This window comes from Cherax quadricarinatus, chromosome 57, assembly GCF_038502225.1.
Source record: "Cherax quadricarinatus isolate ZL_2023a chromosome 57, ASM3850222v1, whole genome shotgun sequence".
Classification (NCBI taxonomy): Eukaryota; Metazoa; Arthropoda; class Malacostraca; order Decapoda; family Parastacidae; genus Cherax; species Cherax quadricarinatus.
The window spans coordinates 14,537,095-14,557,214 of NC_091348.1; the positions used below are offsets into that span (position 1 = coordinate 14,537,095).

Genomic DNA, 20,120 nt, shown 5'->3' on the forward strand with positions numbered 1-20,120 from the left:
TGTTCCTGCCTATTTTCTGTATTCGACTGAAGAAGCCTACTGTGTAGGCGAAACGTTTCGGAATAAAGTTGTCTAACTGTTGCATATGTGTCTTACCTAACAACCTGTCGGTATTGTATACCATTTTGATGTTCAGCATTTGTTCTGTTTTCTGACGAATCTCACTTTATCTACCTAAGATTCGAACGGTGGTCTCAGATATAGCAGGCCCAACGCTGTTACCACTCAGCCACGGAGCTCACTAAAGAATGGCCAAAACACAAGATTCTACACCATTATTGATATGGCAGCAAGCAAGGATCTCCTGACCTAAGGAATTGGACCTAACTTACCTTCTGTTGATCCAGTCTGATAGTCTCCCATTTTTCCAGGTGCTGCGTGACCCCCCCTACAAATTTAGCGCTCCTCCCATGAATGCAGTGATTATAGCAATTCTTTACAAGCAACATTTCCTTCCCGAATGCAACAAAAGTAATATGCAGGCGAATTGCAGTAATCTAATTAACAAAGAAAACTTAAGCAATGTTTATAAATTCTCTAATATCCAAAAACTAGGAGAGAAAACCTTAGATTGATCGAAACGTCGTTTGAAGTTTCTTCTAGTTGTGGGTTATTTGTAAAAGAGTTAGAAATACTGTCCAACCTGAACCCATTTGAGAGTTCAACCATATCTAAGGTATATCACTCTTTCCTCCTTACATCTCCCAGGAAGCCATCCACAGCAGTTCTCAAACAGCCAGGCGGCTGATGTTTACTGCTAGGAAGTGAGCAGAAGCTGCAGGTGTAAGGCGATTTGGCACTCTCTCCTCATGCCGTACATAGCGAGCGCACTGGTTCTAACTCTCGCCCTCATAGAGTACATAGCAACTAATGAAGAGACTAGGTTACATGCAGGCAACAGTGGGCAAAAGCTTCTGTTCATTCCTGCAGGCAGCGTTTAAGAATACTTGATACTCGAGAAGGGTACATACAACGAGAGGTATATATACCCTTCTCGGTGTGTATATACACACACCGAGAAGGATGCATATATACACCGAGGTATGAATATCTCAACGTATATACTCTGAGAGTTTACTTCGATCAAAATTATTGAAAATAAAGTATCCTTTTCTGGCGATGTTCAGGATTTAAACCTGATAAACTAAACCAAAATTAGTTCTTTTTAAGATATAAAACATTTCTTTTATTCCCAAGTAAAAACACCAGTTGCCTTTCAGGCTGCAACATTGTTCAACATGCAACAGACGGTTGACTTGGCTGATTTAATTAGAAAAAGCTTAACGAGCATTAAGTTACCCAGTAATCGAACATTTCAGGACAAGCATACTTATTCGAAGGTTTTGCGTGTCATTTCGTATTTAGGTTATGTTATGTTAGGTTAGGTTAGGTTAAGTTAGGTTAGGTTAGGTTAGGTTAGGTTAGATTTTGTTAGGTTATGTTAGGTTAGGTTAGGTTCGGTTAGGTTAGGTTATATTAGGTTAGGTTAGGTTAGGTTAGGTTAGGTTAAGTTAGGCTAGGTTAGGATAGGATAGGTTAGGTTAGATTTTGTTAGGTTATGTTAGGTTAGGTTAGGTTAGATTAGGTTAGCTTAGGTTATATTAGGTTAGGTTAGGTTAGATTATGTTAGTTTAGGTTAGGTTAGGTTAGGTTAGGTTAGGTTAGGTTAGGTTAGGATAGGATAGGTTAGGTTAGGTTAGGTTATATAAGGTTAGGTTATGTTAGATTATGTTAGGTTATATTAAGTTTGGTTATGTTAGGTTAGGTTAGGACTGTGTTTGCTCTGTAATGGGTCATTGTTCCCAGGTTGCGCTGGCTAAAGCATTCAATCTACCTTGACCTTACGCACTGGCCTGGAGTTTTACGACACCCCTGCCATGAGTTCTACCCCATCCCCACCTTGGCTTGTTTGTGATCGCGTTATTGCGATTTCTTGAGCCATATTGACCTGTCTCCGTGGTGTCCAGGTAACTGTCGCGATTACTGACTTTTTACACAATTATACAATTGTTTCAATAAATGCGAAATTGACATAGGCTGTTAAATCGTGTAGATTTAACCCATAATAATTTAAAAAAAATCGTCAGTATTAAAATATAAAAAGGCACAATTCCGTGACTGGAACAATATATAAATAACCTGCACACACAAGAAAGTTACTCACGACGACGTTTCGGTCCGACTTGAACCATTAACTAGCCACGTGACTAATCGGACCGAAACGTCATCACAAGTTTCATTCTCTTATATCAGGATTATTTGTGTACTGTCAACACTGTTACATTTCCACTGGGATAGTAAACAGCTGACCGAATGATAGAATTCTGGCGGTGTGAGGGAGGAACAGTATAGACGAACGTCAAGAAATAAATACCTCATAACGTGAGCTTTAATTAAAAAAAAAAAAAAAAGATGGACCAGTGAGCCAGGGAAGACCTCGATCACTGTGTGACTAAGACATCATTTGCTTTGTTTCCTGACGAATAATATAAACACTAGTCAGTAGCTTATACAGTAAGTCCACATTTAACGTCGTCGATAGGTTCTTGGAAACTGCTACTTTAAGCGAAACGACGTATAACGAAACCACATCCCACTGTCTATCGTCAAACCTCTTTAAAACTTCGAGTTTTGTCACACTTATCTGGTTTTTTTGTAGACACAGACACCAGGGTTACAAAATGTACCTATAGCACTCATTGCGACAGAGTTAAATCAAGGAATAAATGTTTGCAAAGCGATAATTATAAGTAGCACCTCTTGCCACCACGCAAGACAACACCAAACAATAACAAATATATAGACTGGTTATAAATGACCATAATTTTTAAAGGGGTGGACCGGTAAGCCAGCGGAAGGCCTCGGTCAGATGACCAAAAGCTCCAAAGGCGGGTCATCATCTGACTAAGACCCGCGTCAGGAAACATTTGTCCTGTTTCCTGACGAACCTTACCTAACCTAACCTAATAACAAATATGGCGGGCACGCTAAGCGCTTTCCTACCGCATCGTTTATTTTAGTGCAATTGTATAACTATCGTATACTTTACGAATTTGTATTTTACAATAATTTGTATTCATTGTATTCATTCGTTTTTTTCATCAGCGTTATAACGAAACGACGTTATTCGAGGACCTACTGTGGTTAATTCTTTCCTGTTAATGTTAGATAAATTTATTCTTTTTTATTGAGGAAGGATTTGAGGCTAGTAAAATCCTAGCGTTATCAGGAGTAGATAAGTACCAAAACACATGTGCAGCAGTTGGGTATCTTTATTCCGAAACGTTTCGCCTACACAGTAGGCTTCTTTAGTCGAGTACAAAGGAGGGAGCAGCAGCAGTAGAGTTGAAAATACGATGTGAAAAGTCCATCACCCCTCATATTTGCATTCTCAAGAGTAGCAAGCATGGAGGGCAGGAGTAGCAAGCATGGAGGGCAGGAGTAGCAAGCATGGAGGGCAGGAGTAGCAAGCAAGCAGGTAAGGAAGGAGTAGCAAGCAAGGAAGGCAGGAGTAGCAAGCATGGAGGGAAGGAGTAGCAAGCATGGAGGGCAAGAGTAGCAAGCATGGAGGGCAGGAGTAGCAAGCACGGAGGGCAGGAGTAGCAAGCAAGTAAGGCAGGAGTAGCAAGCATGGAGGGCAGGAGTAGCAAGCATGGAGGGCAGGAGTAGCAAGAAGGTAGGGCAGGAGTAGCAAGCATGGAGGGCAGGAGTAGCAAGCATGGAGGGCAGGAGTAGCAATGGAAGGCAGGAGTAGCAAGGCAGGAATAGCAAGCATGGAGGGCAGGAGTAGCAAGCATAGCAAGCAAGCAAGTAAGGCAGGAGTAGCAAGCATGGAAGGCAGGAATAGCAAGCATGGAGGGCAGGAGTAGCAAGCATGGAGGGCAGGAGTAGCAAGCATGGAGGGCAGGAGTAGCAAGCATGGAGGGCAGGAGTAGAAAGCATGGAGGGCAGGAGTAGCAAGCATGGAGGGCAGGAGTAGCAAGCATGGAGGGCAGGAGTAGCAAGCATGGAGGGCAGGAGTAGCAAGCATGGAGGGCAGGAGTAGCAAGCATGGAGGGCAGGAGTAGCAAGCATTGAGGGCAGGAGTAGCAAGCATGGAAGGCAGGAATAGCAAGCATGGAGGGCAGGAGTAGCAAGCATGGAGGGCAGGACTAGCAAGCAAGTAAGGCAGGAGTAGCAAGCATGGAGGGCAGGAGTAGCAAGCATGGAGGGCAGAAGTAGCAAGCATGGAAGGCAGGAGTAGCAAGCATGGAGGGCAGGAGTAGCAAGCATGGAGGGCAGGAGTAGCAAGCATGGAGGGCAGGAGTAGCAAGCATGGAGGGCAGGAGTAGCAAGCATGGAGGGCAGGAGTAGCAAGCATGGAGGGCAGGAGTAGCAAGCATGGAGGGCAGGAGTAGCAAGCATGGAGGGCAGGAGTAGCAAGCATGGAGGGCAGGAGTAGCAAGCATGGAGGGCAGGAGTAGCAAGCAAGGAAGACAGGATTAGCAAGCATGGAGGGCAGGAGTAGCAAGCATGGATGGCAGGAGTAGCAAGCAAGGAAGGCAGGAGTAGCAAGCATGGAGGGCAGGAGTAGCAAGCATGGAGGGCAGGAGTAGCAAGCATGGAGGGCAGGAGTAGCAAGCATGGAGGGCAGGAGTAGCAAGCATGGAGGGCAGGAGTAGCAAGCATGGAGGGCAGGAGTAGCAAGCATGGAGGGCAGGAGTAGCAAGCATGGAGGGCAGGAGTAGCAAGCATGGAGGGCAGGAGTAGCAAGCATGGAGGGCAGGAGTAGCAAGCATGGAGGGCAGGAGAAGCAAGCATGGAGGGCATTGAGGGCAGGAGTAGCAAGCATGGAGGGCAGGAGTAGCAAGCATGGAGGGCAGGAGTAGCAAGCATGGATGGCAGGAGTAGCAAGCAAGGAAGGCAGGAGTAGCAAGCATGGAGGGCATGAGTAGCAAGCATGGAGGGCAGGAGTAGCAAGCATGGAGGGCAGGAGTAGCAAGCATGGAGAGCAGGAGTAGCAAGCATGGAGGGCAGGAGTAGCAAGCATGGAGGGCAGGAGTAGCAAGCATGGAGAGCAGGAGTAGCAAGCATGGAGGGCAGGAGTAGCAAGCATGGAGGGCAGGAGTAGCAAGCATGGAGGGCATGGAGGGCAGGACTAGCAAGCATGGAGGTCAGGAGTAGCAAGCATGGAGGGCAGGAGTAGCAAGGAAGGCAGGAGTAGCAAGCATGGAGGGCAGGAGTAGCAAGCATGGAGAGCAGGAGTAGCAAGCATGGATGGCAGGAGTAGCAAGCAAGGAAGGCAGGAGTAGCAAGCATGGAGGGCATGAGTAGCAAGCATGGAGGGCAGGAGTAGCAAGCATGGAGGGCAGGAGTAGCAAGCATGGAGAGCAGGAGTAGCAAGCATGGAGGGCAGGAGTAGCAAGCATGGAGGGCAGGAGTAGCAAGCATGGAGAGCAGGAGTAGCAAGCATGGAGGGCAGGAGTAGCAAGCATGGAGGGCAGGAGTAGCAAGCATGGAGGGCAGAGGGCATGAGTAGCAAGCATGGAGGGCAGGAGTAGCAAGCATTGAGGGCAGGAGTAGCAAGCATGGAGGGCAGGAGTAGCAAGCATGGAGGGCAGGAGTAGCAAGCATGGAGGGCAGGAGTAGCAAGCATGGAGGGCAGAAGTAGCAAGCATGGAGGGCAGGAGTAGCAAGCATGGAGGGCAGGAGTAGCAAGCATTGAGGGCAGGAGTAGCAAGCATGGAGGGCAGAAGTAGCAAGCATGGAGGGCAGGAGTAGCAAGCATGGAGGGCAGGAGTAGCAAGCATGGAGGGCAGAAGTAGCAAGCATGGAGGGCAGGAGTAGCAAGCATGGAGGGCAGGAGTAGCAAGCATGGAGGGCAGGAGTAGCAAGCATTGAGGGCAGGAGTAGCAAGCATGGAGGGCAGAAGTAGCAAGCATGGAGGGCAGGAGTAGCAAGCATGGAGGGCAGGAGTAGCAAGCATGGAGGGCAGAAGTAGCAAGCATGGAGGGCAGGAGTAGCAAGCATGGAGGGCAGGAGTAGCAAGCATGGAGGGCAGTAGTAGCAAGCAAGGAAGGCAGGAGTAGCAAGCATTGAGGGCAGCATTGAGGGCAGAAGTAGCAAGCATGGAGGGCAGGAGTAGCAAGCATGGAGGGCAGGAGTAGCAAGCATTGAGGGCAGGAGTAGCAAGCATGGAGGGCAGGAGTAGCAAGCATGGAGGGCAGGAGTAGAAAGCATGGAGGGCAGAAGTAGCAAGCATGGAGGGCAGGAGTAGCAAGCATTGAGGGCAGGAGTAGCAAGCATGGAGGGCAGGAGTAGCAAGCATGGAGGGCAGGAGTAGAAAGCATGGAGGGCAGGAGTAGCAAGCATGGAGGGCAGGAGTAGCAAGCAAGGAAGGCAGGAGGTGGTGAGCGTCATTCTCTGTATATATCAGTGAACCGAAATATCTGTGTCGTTGGGTGACATGACAGTGTTGTGCACCGCAAGAGATGTGCACTAGTGCTGAGGGATCACTGGGAGGTGCCAACCAGGAGCACTATATTGTGAGGGCTATTGCGACATGTGCACCAGGTGAAGCCTTGTGTGCACCAGGTAATATGTTATCTGCACCAGATAATGACATGTGTGTGCAAGAAATGTATACACGTCCTTATCCACTGACGCCTATATAACCGCCAGTCTTCTTGCCTTTGCTCTAATAGTCTCACTCCTGGTCCGTCGTGCTCTGTCCGATCACACAGTTGCTCTACACTCAAGAAGCCTCCCTTCGACCCCGCCGGGGTGGGGAATTTATATTCTACAAACGTCACATCCTTTTCACAATGCTGTCGCATCGTGTGAAAATCAAGCCTGTGAATGGCGCAATAAATGACTCCTCGAAGTTAGCTTTAGCTACCGTCGTTAGGACCTGCCTGCAGGTCAAATTTACGGCAATCCACTCTCTGAAGGACTCCTTCATTGTCGTCTGCACAGACGACACGGAAGCATCAAAACTAATGGACGATTCTTCAATCAGGACCCTACAAACACAACAATTCACTCTATCCCCGTCTCCATTCTTGAAGTCGAAACGTTCGGTCTTTGTGAAAAGACTGGACAATATCGTCACCTCTCTATTGGGGAACAAAACACCTAGGCCTCGGAAGACAGCATCTCCAAGATCCCCAACGCCTCATCTATGCTAAAGATTACATTCTCAGACATCTCCATGGCTGCCCAAGCTCTCTCTGACGGTCTGGACATCTCATATTACCACATTCACCCTAGTCATATAGAACAAGAACGTTTCACATACATCTCCCACTGCTGGACCTGCTACTCCTATAAACACACCACCAAGGATAAGAAGTTTTGTTCAAAATATGGGAATGATCGACGCGATTTCAGATCCTGCACCATTACTATAGCACCAACATGTCTTAACTGCAAGGGTAATCACCATACCCTTGCAGCTAAGTGCCCACTCAGGAAAGAAACCATATTGAAGAAAACTAAAGTTCTGAAGAACACCTCCAATTCACCGACATACGCTGCAATAACCAAACCACAAACCGACACCACCAAGACTCTATATGCTAATCTACAGGCACCATCGCCCAGCAACTCCCTCTCTCCACTCCCCGACGGTGCTTCCTCCAAGGTGCTGTAATGCATGGTGTATGCACACCTTGCAAACGCAGCAAACCCCGGCACTTTCAACACCACTATTAACGAACTATTCCGTCTGAACAACATGCCTGCCTCAATTTTCCGGACTCCACACCTTCAGCAGACATCCTCAAGATCCTTCCCAACGCCCTGAACTTTACTGTACCTGCAGACCTGTCTCCTGCCCAAGCAACTGCTCCTGTAACTTCTATAACCACTTCCACCGCTGACAACGTTGATCATGCTGTCTCAACCACCGTCTCCCACTCTCCCAGCCTGCTGTTACACAACCATTACACCTCTCCACTGCTCCTGTCGACCCTCACTCACCTGCTACCACCATTGTAGATTCGCCCAATGAATCCACTCCAGAAGAGGAAGATAGCGACGACTCCAGTAAACCCTCATGGGAAAACCTTACCTTCTACACTTCTCCTTCAAATACTGACACCATGACCTGTACTGAACTCTACAAAAGCCTCAGTGCTGGAACAGTCAAATATGCCTGTGAGTCACCGCTTCACTTCACACTCACCCAAGTTCTTGAGTTCATCAAGCCTCTACGTTTCACCTTCAGTAACAAGGCTAAATTATACCACCTATCTAGGAGCAGCTTCAAAAAGTTCGAAAATGGCTCCATTGCTAACCTGCCTCCTCAGTTACTCCTATAACTCCCATATGTGTTCTACCCTCTGATGTGACCTAGCCTGCTGCCAGCTACTCAAGATTCAAGACTTCAACTACCACAAGTTCGATGCAACAGTCCCTGCTATTCCTATTCTCAAGTCTGCCCCACGATCGCCTTAGCTGCTGGGTTAAACCCTGGCTCTATTTCTCTGACTAAGAACACTCCTCTCCAGAGCTATTCTTCATCTGCCCCGTCTTCCCCGCTCATCCCATTGGGATCTTACCTGAACTTATTTGCTTTGCTTTGTTGCCTTTGCTCCAGATTCTCCTCCACCACGATGCTGTAAACACTAACTCCAAGACTAAGGGACTGATTACCTCATCTTCTGTATATAGTACTACTGTCTTCTAATTATGTCCTAGAATCTGTATTCATAAAGCCACTGGATGGCGAAACGTCTACAATAAAGATATCCAGATGTTGCACATCTGGATATGTTGTGTGCACCAGTACTGATGTTTTGTGTACACCCGTTATGACGTGTTGTGTGCACCAGTACTGACGTGCTGTGTGCACTAGTGATGCCCTGTGAGAGCACACGTTAGCACAGTGCCGTATTAAGCACTGTACAGTGAAATACTTTTATGAAAGTCACCGTAAGCGTGTAGAGCTGACAGTGTCATGATACAGTGTTATGACATTGTTTTGACACAGGGTCGTGACACAGTGTCATGATACAGTGTTATGACATTGTTATGACACAGGGTCGTGACAATGTGTATCCTAGTGTCCGAGAGGCAGTATCGTGTGTGTATTCTCATGATGCACAGGGATGTGTACTGGAATCCACCCACATGAGAGGTATGATGTGATTACCATCCACAGGATAGGAATGAGGTAAGTACATGTCAGTGCAATGTCACAGTGCAACATGACAGAGCAATATAACAGTGCAACATCATAGTGTAACATCACAGAACAACACCACAGAGCAACATCACAGTGGAACATCACAGTGCAACATCACGGTGCTATATCACAGAGTAACATCACAGAGCAACATCACAGTGCAACATCACGGTGCAACATCACGGTGCAACATCAAGGTGCAACACCACAGAGCAACATCACAGTGCAACATCACAGTGCAACATCACAGTGCAACATCACAGAGTAACATCACAGTGCAATATCACAGTGCAACATGACAGAGCAACATCACAGTGCAACATCACAGAGCAACATCACAGAGCAACATGACGGTGCAACATCACAATGCAACATCACGGTACAACATCACAGTGCAACATCACAGTGCAACATGACGGTGCAACATCACAATGCAACATCACGGTACAACATCACAGTGCAACATCACAGTGCAACATCACAGTGCAACATCACAGTGCAACATGACGGTGCAACATCACAGTGCAATGTCCCATTGCAACATCACAGTGCAACATTACACTGCAGCATCACAGTGCAACTCACGGTACAACATCACAGTGCAACATCACAGTGCAACATTACAGTGCAACATTACAGTGCAACATTACAGTGCAACATTACAGTGCAACATCACAGTGCAACTTCACAGTGCAACATCCCAGTGCAACATTACAGTGCAACATTACAGTGCAACATTACAGTGCAACATTACAGTGCAACATCACAGTGCAACATCACAGTGCAACATCACAGAGCAACATCACAGTGCAACATTACAGTGCAACATCACAGTGCAACATCACAGTGCAACATCACAGTGCAACATCACAGTGCAACATTCCAGTGCAATATCAGAGTGCAACATCCCAGTGCAACATCACAGAGCAACATTACAGTGTAACATCACAGTGCAACATCTCAGTGCAACATTCCAGTGCAATATCAGAGTGCAACATCCCAGTGCAACATCACAGAGCAACATCACAGTGCAACATCCCAGTGCAACATCACAGAGCAACATCACAGTGCAACATCCCAGTGCAACATCACAGAGCAACATCACAGTGCAACATCCCAGTGCAACATCACAGAGCAGCATCACAGAACATCACAGTGCAACATCACAGTGCAACATCACAGAACAACATAACAGTGAAACATCACAGCGCAACATCCCAGTGCAACATCACAGTGCAACATCACAGTGCAACATCACAGTGCAACATCACAGTGCAACATCCCAGTGCAACATCACAATGCAACATTCCAGTGCAATATCAGAGTGCAACATCCCAGTGCAACATCACAGAGCAACATCACAGTGCAACATCCCAGTGCAACATTACAGTGCAACATCACAGTGCAACATCACAGTGCAACATCACAGTGCAACATTTCAGTGCAACATAACAGTGAAACATCACAGAACAACATCCCAGTGCAACATTACAGTGCAACATCACAGTGCAACATCACAGTGCAACATCACAGTGCAACATCACAGTGCAACATCACAATGCAACATCACGGTACAACATCACAGTGCAACATCACAGTGCAACATGACGGTGCAACATCACAGTGCAACATCACAGTGCAACATCACAGTGCAACATCACAGTGCAACATCACAGTGCAACATGACGGTGCAACATCACAGTGCAACATCACAGTGCAACATCACGGTACAACATCACAGTGCAACATCACAGTGCAACATGACGGTGCAACATCACAGTGCAACATCACAGTGCAACATGACGGTGCAACATCACAGTGCAACATGACGGTGCAACATCACAGTGCAACATCACAGTGCAACATGACGGTGCAACATCACAGTGCAACATCACAGTGCAACATCACAGTGCAACATCACAGTGTGCACATGGATAAGCGTTAAATCCGTCGGGGGTCTCTGACTCACGATTATTGTTTACCATTATTTCTGCATTCATTAGGAATGGAAGGTGAATTAACTTTGATCCGAAGAAAAGCCCCCGAGTTCCAGTTCCTCGGATCAAAAGCTTTTCACCTACATTAAGGCCCGTTTATGAAGGGATCATGGAGATTAACCTCCCCCCCCCTAGTAAATATGGGATTCGTGTAGTCGATAGACTTCATACCTAAGAACAGTCCTGGTCAACTATATACACTGAGAGGACTGTCGAAATATTACTTATTACAACTCACTTAAAATAGATATAACCTAACCTGGGTAAGCCAGTGGAAGGTCTCGGTCAGATAACCGAAAGCTGCAGTTATTATTATTATTATTATTATTATTATTATTATTATTATTATTATTATTATTATTATTATTGCTTTATTATTATTACTACTATTATTTATTATTATTGTTGCATTATAATTATTATTAGTAGTATTACTATTATTATTATTGCATTCATGGGGTAACGGTAAACCCGTAAGGTGACATACAACGCCTGGGGAATGAGAGGCATTGAGGTTTGATCCAAGTAAGAAGAGCAAAGAAGAGCTTCGTAAGAGAACGGACTATATGATCATGAGGGAGCGCTAAACTCGTGGTAGCATCTACTTAACTTGGTAAACGGGAGAGACATAGTGCGTGCAGTCATTTCCATGAAGGAGAAGCCTCTAAACCCGTGGGGGCCCAGCAGCGTCTGGGGGATGTGAGGTAATCAGCTTTAACATAAGGAAGAGAGTGACTGTAATTTCTTGTATTACGAGTCCTGCAATAACATCAAGGCATCTATCCCTTGATTCAAGGTCACCATCTCACCACCATCAAGGTACCTCTTCTTCCTTCGGGGTCACCATCAAGGCACCTCTCCCTTCCTTCAGGATTACCATCTCACCACCATCAGGGCACCTCTCCTTTGATTAAGGATCACCATCTCCTATCCACCATCAAGGCACCTCTGCCTTCCTTCAAGGTCGACGTCAACAGGATATCAAACACAGGTAGTAATACACAGCCTTTATTGTTCTCCAGCCCAGATGGAGCGTCACAAGTAGCAAGAGAGAGGCATGGTGCTTCAGGTACACGGTAATTGGATTCAGGGTTCAACTACCTGAGTTAACTTTAGTCATGCCAGAGGTTCAGGTTAACTATTCTAATTCCCAATGAAAAGGAGCCGAATGAGTGAATGAGAAAGAGAGCCGAGTCCACTTCCATGACACGTAATTCGTGCCTATAAGGTGTACATTATGGCACAGTATGTAAATATGAAATGCGTAGTACTAGGATTCCTGCTGGGGAGACGTTTCCCCCTCCGGAGCTTCGCCTGTCTAATAGTTGTATTGACAGAGAAGATCCCGTGACCTCTAGGGATCTTCTTGAGCAAAACATTTCAATAAATATCTTAGTACTACATATGTGTCTCATTTACAGACTAGTCTGTACTGAATACCATTTCCTATCGTGGCACAGGCTGGTCTGTAGGACGTGGACAAAGCAATGTGCACGAAGTGTACGCAGGGGCGGATCTACTATGAAACTAATGAAGCTTAAACTCCAGGACCCTTAATCCCGGAGGGGCCCCAGAAGCCACTTTAGTACATATTACTTAATTTTTTTGGGTCTACTGTATGAGAAGGGGTTGTGATTGGGCCGCCATAACAGTTCAAGCTTCAGGGCCCTAAAAATGTAGGTCCGCCACTGAGTATACAGAATAAGCCTAAGTGTATATACACAGAGATACGCACCTCTCGATGTATATACTTGGAGAAATATACACCTCAACGTGCATATAACCTTGAACGTAACTTTGTCCAAAACAATAGACTTGTAATCTGAATACTTCTTTGTCCACGTAATAAGCACAAGAGAGTCCACATGTAGAAAATAAACCAGAAACTGAGTACTTCTTTTATTTACCTCCATGTGAGTTTCTTTGTGCCCTTAACTCATATTTGTGAGTGTTGTTGAATAAGACACAAGTGCATCATGATATATTCGTCTCTCACCCATTCACTTCTCGGCATTATACACCTCTGACCTATCGGTGTTTTGTTTTTGCTGTCAATTTGTTGGTGATGACCCCAGCTACAAGACCGGTTCATGACCTCGGGTGACACAGTACTTGTCTCAGGTAGCTGATGACCCAAGACATGCCATTAAGTCCTCCTAAACCCAGACATATCAGTTTGCAAGAGAAACTTATAAACATTGTATACACGTATTCATGGATGATATCACGTCAGTACCTAAAGACACTAGGCACATGACGCTAGAATTACATCGAAATGGCTTAATAAATACTTCTGAACTGCTACGATTACTTAAATATAATTTAATGACGAGAAAAAATTTAAATATTTATGATCATATCTAGGATAATACGAGAAATGGGGAAAGGAAGTATTGGTTACGGATGCACCACTGTTGACAAGAGAGCATCTGGGATACACTAACTGAAATGTATCAGTGTCACTGGACACTGAGAGTTTTGTCATTAATTACAACTTATACAATAATATTGAAACATATATATATATAATATATATATATATCTTAAAACAGGATCAACAATTGCATTGTATATGAACTGCTACGTCTCCCTGGATACAGAGTCGGAGGTACAGAGTTCAGACAACTAGGCTAAATACCTCCTAGTAATAATATTTGTACTCATTTATCACAAGCGCATATATGCAACAGGATATAGCATATTTAGCAAATATAAGAACCTTATATAGTTGGCAAATGGTCCAGCCAGACTTACCCTTATAGGTCTGGTAAGACATGTCCTACGAATGTGAGGATATGAAGATACATAAACGTCATAATTCTATGGACGTGGCCAGGTAATCCTATAGACGTGGCCAAGTAATCCTGTGGAAGTGGCCAGAGGAGGAAAGTAGATGGAGAAATGTAGATCCCAGTGATGGTTCCTTAGAAGTCTTGGTGGCAGTGACGGAGAGGTGAGAGTGTAGGCTTGGCTTGGTTCACAGAGCAGAGGTTGCTCGGCAAATCACTGCTGTTGCTGCTGCTGCAGCACCTGATTAATAAGTCTCTCGGTTCAGCGGGCAGTGCCTGCATGGTAAGTCTCTCAGTTCAGCGGGCAGTGCCTGCATGGTAAGTCTCGGGCCGTGTGGTAGCGAGTGACAGAAAATGTAAAAGTCATCAACAGGTACCTGAGAGTACTGGTGAAGGTGGGTAGAAATCTTGATTATCAACAGGTACTAAGATTCAAAATAACCGTGAATAGCAAAAGGAGTTGGATTCACGACTCACCCGGGGCAATATGGTAGGATACAGCAGGTGTTGGCACCCTACACCAGTACCTAGGAGAGAGAGGAGATAGATGGTAGGGCAGACAGACTTAGTTTCATCAACAAGTAAGATGACGGCCAAAAATAGAAGACTTGGTGTCGTCAGCAGGTACCCGGCAAGATGATGGTCAGTGGAAGTAATAGGTTAGAGGACTGTTAGAAGGAAGCTCTTGATCCATTTATCTAGCACATCAAGGGACCATCCGCGCACCTCCCATCTATAGTGGAACAGCCAATGCAGACTCCACAAAGACAGAAGGTTCCTATGCCACACTTGCCGTGTTCATACCAGTGTCCTCCACAGCTCTCTCCGGGAGCCTGAAACATCACAGACAAAAATTTATGCAAATACCGTCCACTGTCAGCCACCTACAAATATCAGAACCAAACACTAATTCATATCTAATCCTAAATATCCTAGCTACCTCTGAAGATTCGTCTACACGTTTCGCTAAGCAAAGAAAAATGCATTTCTGGATCACAGTGTTACAATAATTGGTATTTTTTGCAAATAAACTCAACTAAATGTGTTTCATGCTAGTAATAAAAAATATGCATTAAATATTTAGTAGTTCACATTTGAAATCAATAAAATTCTAGTCTTAATGAGGGGTTCTGACTCAAAAATAAGAATGGGAATTGTCGTGGATGCTTTTAAGGTAATGATACAGTGTCTTGGTGAGGGTCAGAAGATGGTGCAAGAGGATGTATAATATTAAAAAGCTAAAAATGAACACAAGAAAGAAAAAAAGTGAAAAAGACAGATTGGATATCAGCTAGAAAGGAACAAGCATGGATGAAGTGATTTTTATTCATATCTTGAAATAAGCATGTCGGTAAATGAGTCCTTGAAAGATGAAGGAAAGAAGGTAACAGGAATGTTGAGAGCTTCACGAAAAGAGTGAAATTTCTCAGTAAATGCATAAACACGATTTTTTTCATAGTATAGTAGCGCCAACACTTTTTTGTACGAATGTGAGGCATGATATTTGAACGTTGCAGCGAGGAGGAGGCTGGAAGCAGAGGCAGTGTACTGTATTAAAGACAGGCTAAAACTCAGGAAAGGGGACAAAAAGTGTTGACATAGTGTAGTCATTTAGAAATGAATATTAATAAAAGACGATGTCGGTAATGAAGGATAAACAGTGCCTACAAACCTTAGCACAGACGCCGTTGCGACACCAATTTCTAACGGTGCCGTATTTGCAGTTGCTGGGTGGGGGTCTGTCGTGAGTGTTACAACGCGGGGCTGCGGCAGCTTCCCTGTGTAACAAAACTTTTGTTAGATAATAGATTCATTGAGGCCGCGCGTCACCTGTCCACCACCAGACAAAAATAAAGTAAATTCCCAGCATATATAGACTGAGAGAGACACATACCTCAGAGTGCATGTATCCCATTCTCTTAGAAATCCTAACAAGATTCATGAAAAAAAAATATATCACATTCACATTATCTATCGCCTTGTTCATGTGTTCTATCGCTTAAAACAAAAGAAATATACCATGGCAAGTCTATTTCTTAACATAACATCCTCAGAACAAATTATTCAACGTCATATATATTTACTGATCACAGTTCTCATAATAACGACAAAGGGACAATGCAGATCTGCATTTCCTAGAAGATTCTTTTTCTGGCATGTGTTGATTAGGGGGAAATTGCCTTGAAGATAGTGAGGGACTCCTGATCCAAATAATTAGAGCTACGCTCCTCTTCCTTGAATCAAACTTTTTGGCTTAAAGACTATCATTTACGAGGGCTATTGAAACATTGAAACAATAATCTACGCTATATATATATATATATATATATATATATATATATATATATATATATATATATATATATATATATATATATATATATATATATATATATATATCTTGCACAGGCGTCTAATTTATGCTATAATCTTCCCTTTTTTCGCAGTTGTTAAGCATATTCTAGGATACTTTAAGGTTGCAATAATATGTTGAGTTACCGAAACGTCAATTGTTAAAGGGTAGAAATGTTGCACTGCCGACAAGGTTGAAGACTAACGCACAAGCTGTGGCAGAAGTTGTTGGAAGATAATAACAAGAGCCGACTAGTGGGAATAACGATGCTGGTAGTAGAGGATCCTTTCAATACAACGTTTCGCCCACGGCTGGACTTTATCCAGTATACAGGAATGAGCGAATAGGCGAGTACTACGAGATCATGAAACAGAGAGAGACCTCGCAATTTCATGACCTCGTATGTGACCTGTCTTTCTCAGAGGCTGACTGCATACTTCTCGTTTGTCTTATACGGTCGTGTATTTGCTCATTCCCGTATATCCAATAGAGGACAGCATTGAGCGAAACGTGGCGTTAAATGCATTCTCTGCTACCAGTGTTTGTATTCCTAGAAGAAGCTAATTGGAACTACGCTTCACTCTACATACAGCTTCATCGAAAGAGAATACACAACACTTACTGGAAGAGGAGCACCAGGCAGTAGAAGGTGACGACGAAGCTGATGAAAAAGGTTAAGGTTCTCATTTTTAATGCTACGTTTTTAGGCGTTACCTGCAAGAGATGGAGAAAGCCGATTAACAATGATGTGAATATAACAATAACCAATAATAACCATGTCGCGCTACCGTTGATATAGTATATTTATTGTTGCTATGGTAAGTATAAGTGTGTGTGTGTGTGTGTGTGTGTGTGTGGGGAATATAAATACCTTGAAAAATAATGAAATATAAAGTGCTTTTATGAATTCTGTGACAGTCTTAAGGAACAGTAAATTTAGTGAAGCAAAATCTTATTTAGCAGAGAACCAGTAAACGTGGCAACATATACAACCAGAGGAGCAGGATTTCATTATTATTATTATTATTATTATTATTATTATTATTATTATTATTATTATTATTATTATTATTATTATTATTATTTCAGCATGATACAGTGTTTGTACAGGGATGGGTAACATTAGGTTGCGCTTGCAGAAAACCCATAGTTATGCAGAGCGTTGCGGGCAATGAGTCAGTAGGTCTACACTTCGATGTATCGCCGCTGATCTCCGAACTATGTCAGGTGACGGTTTTATGAAGCTTTGTTCTAATATAGTTCGGTTACCCACTGATTTCCGTAGAACTATCTCAGTTATTACCCAGTCAGTTTTAGAATTATTAAAATTATTACACACACACACACACACGTGTGTGTGTGTGTGTGTGTGTGTGTGTGTGTGTGTGTGTGTGTGTGTGTGTGTGTGTGTGTGTGTGTGTGTGTGTGTGTGTGTGTGTGTGTGATTTTAATGAGTATTGTACTGGCTTGTCCCTGTGAATGACGTAGACACACTTCGCTGTAATAGATACGAAACATTGGGCGTATTTCCTTAAGACGCCTGCTGTCCCTGTTCACCTAGCAGTAAGTAGGTACCTGGGTGTTAGCCGACTGGTGTGGGTCGCATCCTGGGAACAAAACTTAAGCTGTCCGAAATGTTCTGCATAATTAAGGGCTCTCTATATAATTTGTCGCTGATGTCAGCTATGGTCTGTATAAGTTGTATCATGTACTTGTAGAAATAAAGATTATTATTATGAGTGTTCTCACTGAAGCTGGTCAGTAACTGGAGAGTGACCAGGGGCACTTGCATTTGGCTACAGAAAGTATCTTCGTCAGGAAACATACTCTGAACAGTGCCTACTGAGAGGAGTGCCAATGGTACAAAAGCAGAGATACAGATAATGGGTTGATTTCTTGTGCCCGGAGTTGTCCCTATGGGTTAAGCACCTAGCAAGCCGTTTAAGGGATCTCTGCCCCCCACATTTAAATGGTTAATAGGGTTTAAAGCCTATCGATTATATTAGAGCCATTTAGGCTGTACGAAACCTTTTCACCACCAGAAAAGAATACTTTAATCCCTAAAATAGGGATTAAATTAAACTCCCAGAGTATGTACACTGAGGGATATACACTTCTCGATGTGTATATGGAACTTTGCATCTACGTAACTTTGAATCTATGAGCATTTTTACAAAGCAAAGAAGAATTGCCTTTACAAATCACTGGTAAAATGCTGGTAAATATTAATTTCTGTATATTGGTGATGCGATGGAGCCTCGGGAAACGTTTGATCGTCTAAAATCTTGAGTGGACAGAGTCAAAGAAAACGTAAATACCACTAACTTAGTAAATCTGGACGGGTTCGTCGCGAGTAGCGAACGTAAAACTACTGTAACTACCCATTATATAATTACCCGCGATGAAAAAAAATGATAAAAAATTAACAATGTTGTGTTTCTCGCAGAAACTACAGTGAAAACTCACCGAAATTTCAGGACGGGAATTGGGTGAGGCTGGAGGCTTGGTGGATGGTTTGGACAGGTAGTTTGGCGGTAGTTAACGATGACACTGATGACCACCACTATGCTCACCCTTCACAACCTCCTCGCACTACTACAAGCGCCTCACTGAGGTTCTCTCTCTGCCCAAACCTACTTTATATAGCAGAGTGTCCACGTGGACAGCGAGTGATTCCTCCCTAGCGACTACCCCTCGTTGGCACCCTCTGGCACCCCTCTGGCACCCTCTGGCTCCCCCTCGGAACGTTCCTCTCAGTGAGGATCGTGTGCTGGAGCCGGTACTCCGACCCTGTGGTACCGGCTCTTCTCGTACCCTCGCTGCCCCAGAGTCCTCTGATTCAGGGACAAGGTCAGGGGAGAGACAGTAGCAGTCATGCCCAGTATCTGTTTTGACCACAGTGGCGCCCAGCATCGTAAAGTGTGAGACAGATGCAGGAAATAGGTACGTGGATGTTAGCCGACTGGTGTGGGTCGCATCCAGGGGACAAAATGAACCTAATTTGCCCGAAATGCTTTGTATAACCATGGGATTTCTATATATTATGACACTGATGTCAGTTAGGTCTGTATAAGCTGCATCATGTACTGGTAGAAATAAAAATTATTATTATGGGTCTATGAAAGATGAAGTGAATCACAGAATTGAAGAAGGGGAAAAAGGTGAGTGGTGCATTGAGGAGTCTGTGGGGACAAGAGCATTATCCATGGAAGTAAAGAGGGGAATGTATGAGAGCATAGTTATACCAACGCTCCTATATGGGTGTGAAACATGGGTGATGAATGTTGCAACAAGGAGAAGGCTCGAGGCAGTGGAGATGTCGTATCTGAGGGCAATGTGTGGAGTGTATATAATGCAGATAATCCATAATTTGGAAATTAGGAGGTGTGGGGGTTACTAAAATGATTATCCAGAGGGTTGAAGAGGGGTTGCTGAGGTGGTTCAGACACTTAGAGAGGAGATTGGACAAAATAGAATGACTTGGAGAGAGTATAAATCTGTAGTGGAAGGAAGGCGGGGTAGGGGTCGGCCTAGGAAAGATTGTATTAACGTTGGTAGAATTACCGACAATATGTTAGGTAAAAGGACACAAATGCAACTGATGTGACATTTTATTTTGGCAACGTTTCGCTCTCCAGGAGCTTTGTGAAGCTAACGGCTTGACAAAGCTCCTGGAGAGCGAAACGTTGCCACAATAAAATGTTACATTAGTTGCACTTGTGTCCCTTTGCTAGGAAAGGTTGGAGGGAGGGAGTAAAGGAGGGTTTGTGTGCGAAGGGCTTGGACTTCCAGCAAGCATGTGTGAACGTGTTAGA

At 44.3% G+C, this 20,120-nt stretch overlaps 1 protein-coding gene across 1 annotated transcript; it reads right to left on the reverse strand.

Annotated features, from left to right (window-relative positions):
• Positions 1-14,364: 14,364 nt before the first annotated feature.
• Positions 14,365-18,911, reverse strand: LOC128693495 (neuroparsin-A). The gene is made up of 4 exons (XM_053783199.2): positions 18,772-18,911; positions 16,928-17,019; positions 15,625-15,730; positions 14,365-14,785 (listed from the first exon to the last, which is right to left on the reverse strand). The coding sequence occupies exons 2-4, from the start codon at positions 16,990-16,992 to the stop codon at positions 14,651-14,653; spliced, it is 306 nt and encodes a 101-aa protein (XP_053639174.1). The 5' UTR covers positions 16,993-17,019; positions 18,772-18,911; the 3' UTR covers positions 14,365-14,650.
• Positions 18,912-20,120: the final 1,209 nt, after the last annotated feature.